This window comes from Piliocolobus tephrosceles, chromosome 9 (genome assembly GCF_002776525.5).
Source record: "Piliocolobus tephrosceles isolate RC106 chromosome 9, ASM277652v3, whole genome shotgun sequence".
NCBI lineage: Eukaryota > Metazoa > Chordata > Mammalia > Primates > Cercopithecidae > Piliocolobus > Piliocolobus tephrosceles.
Window position 1 is genome coordinate 101,910,055 of NC_045442.1, and position 2,778 is coordinate 101,912,832.

General features: G+C 44.1%; 1 protein-coding gene across 1 annotated transcript; it reads right to left on the minus strand.

The window, feature by feature from the left end:
* Positions 1–517: 517 nt before the first annotated feature.
* On the minus strand, positions 518–929 carry LOC111546644 (60S ribosomal protein L36a-like). The gene has a single exon (XM_023218106.3). It carries the CDS (start codon positions 893–895, stop codon positions 575–577), a length of 321 nt encoding a protein of 106 aa, XP_023073874.1. The 5' UTR covers positions 896–929; the 3' UTR covers positions 518–574.
* Positions 930–2,778: the final 1,849 nt, after the last annotated feature.

Consider the following 2,778-nt stretch of genomic DNA (forward strand, 5'->3'; position numbering starts at 1 on the left):
CCTGCTCATCCGCTTTCTCAGAACCCCCCAGTCATTTAGCGGAACCAGGGGAGAGAGTCAGGGGAGAGAGGCAGCAGAGACAGGACCAGAGGGTGATGACAGCCGTGTGGACTCAGTAATAAATGTTTATCTGGAAGCTGCAGATTCTAAAATTGATACTTTACAAACACGTGCAATTACACCAGTTTTTCACACATGTATGCAAGGTGAGCGAAGGTGCTAAGGGATGATGTGTTCCAAATTATGTCCTGTCCAAAGATGAAAGAAGGAAAGAAAGGAAGAAAGGAAAGGAGGGAGGGTGAGATGGAAGGGAGGGAGGAGGGGCTTATGACTGATGTTATTGACTGTATGCTCTTATAGTTATTCTCAATGTTTGTAATGATTTTACCCCTGGCTGTCACATCAACGTTGCATAAAAGGTACACAAAAAATGCTTCAGGGTGAATTATAGTATTCATTTGAAGTGTTTTGTAGTAGTCGTTCATTCATTCAACATATTTTAATTTTTTAAAAATAATTTTTTTTTTTGAACATAAACTCAAGATTTTATTGTCTTCATAATAAAAGATGACACTTAGAACTGGATCACTTGGCCCTTTCTCTTCTTATCTCCTCCCAGTTCAAAATGCTTGCATCTTTTAATAGCCAGCATTCTCTTAGATCTGCAGTTAGGCTCAACGCACTCAAGCCTTAGCACAATCTTCTTTGTAGTTTTAGCCTTTTTCCGGAAAATCGGCTTAGTTTGCCCACCATAGCCACTCTGCTTCCTGTCATAACGCCACTTTCCCTGGGCATACAGAGAATCCTTGCCCTTCTTGTACTGTGTCACTTTGTGGGGTTGGTGCTTGCCACACTTCTTACAGAAAGTCTGGCGGGTTTTAGGGACGTTAACCATGCTTGCAAGAGCGATATCGGCACGGGAAGAAAGACAAAAATAATTTTTAATTCAATCATTTAATTTTTTAACAGACAGGGTCTCACTCTGTCTCCCAGGCTGGAGTACAGTGAAATGATCATAGCTCACTGCAACCTCAAACTCTAGGCTCATTGGATCCTGCCACCTCAGCCTCCTGAGTAGCTGGGACTACAGGCTTATGCCACTGTGCCTGGCTAATTTTCCTTTTTTTTTTTTTTTTTTTTAAGAGATGGGATTTTGCTCTGTTGACCACGCTGGTCTCAAACTCCTGGGCTCAAACAATCTTCCTGCCTCAGCCCCCACAAAGTGCTAGGGTTAATGAGGTGTGTAATATACTTTGGGTTCTGGTCAGGATAGGCAGTGGGTCCAGGTGCTCTGCCCTGAGGACATGACCAGTCAACTGAGGCCCAGATGAGGAGCGAGATGAAGCCGCAGGACGGCAGGAGGCTGGAGAGGAGAGAGCCCGGGGTGAGGAAATGGCATGTTGAGTGAACCACATCAAGAAGCATCAGAGACTTTCCTCTTAGAACTTGGGTTTTCTTTGGTTTCTGACCTGCCATCAAAAGGCTGCACTTCACGTGGTGCTGGCACTATTTGTAGTGTGTTTCGAGAAAATAAGTGCCTGTGGAGCCAGGGAGTGTTGGGTGATGACTCGTAAAGTTCACTCTGTAAATTCAGCAGAGTATTTAACTCAGGGACACTTTCTTGCTTTTCATTAGTGGCTCCATTGAGCTTTCTGAGAAACAGAAAGAAAGAGGAAAATAAAGGCACACAGATGTTTATTTTTGAAAATAAGATATAGCGGCCGGGCGCGGTGGCTCAAGCCTGTAATCCCAGCACTTTGGGAGGCCGAGACGGGCGGATCACGAGGTCAGGAGATCGAGACCATCCTGGCCAACACGGTGAAACCCCGTCTCTACTAAAAATACAAAAAAAAAAACTAGCCGGGCGAAGTGGCGGGCGCCTGTAGTCCCAGCTACTCGGGAGGCTGAGGCAGGAGAATGGCATAAACCCGGGAGGCGGAGCTTGCAGTGAGCTGAGATCCGGCCACTGCGCTCCAGCCTGGGCGACAGAGCAAGACTCCGTCTCAAAAAAAAAAAAAAAAAAGAAAAAGAAAAAGAAAATAAGATATAGCATTTGTACCCCAAGTCAGTGCCCAACAAGCTAAATATTTCAGGGATTACATTATTTCACTTTAATGTAGAATTTTTTTTCCTGAAAATATTTTAGTTTCCCAAAGATAGAGCTTTGTCAAGATGTTTAAATTGGCAATTAAATAATCAATTAAAATAATATGCCATTCCTTAAGTCGAGTACATTTCTGCCATTATTTAATTTTTTGAGGTTTCTACATTGACAGCAGTAGTTACTGCCTTACAATTCAGTGTTTAGAAGTCAGTGCTAATTCCAAGTTTCTGACTAGGCAGGTGTCCTAGGCTCTTCCAGCCAATCTGGAGTGTGGCTTATGAAGCCTAATTATTCTCTAGACTTTTCATTAAATAATGTGAACACACTTACCTGTGGAATATAAGCTTTGCTACATTGTATATGGAAAGATTTCAGATGGGCTTGGTTCTAGGAGTGGGGGATGGCGGCCATGCTTTGGACTGTGTGGAAGTTCTTTCTGTGTAGTTTACACAGGGGGTAGAGGTTATTCAGCTGTCCCACTTACTCAGTACCCACAGCGGCTTCCTCGGTCTCTTCCTTGGTCTCTATGGAAATGTACCCGTACAGTGGAAGGTCAGCTTCACAGTGAGTCTTTTTCAAGCCCATCTTTTACCCCTCTGGAGGTCACACTGACCTTGAGGAACCACAGTTCCCTGTTTCCACAGGTTTGTTTTCTTCCTTCGAGGCAGCAGCAC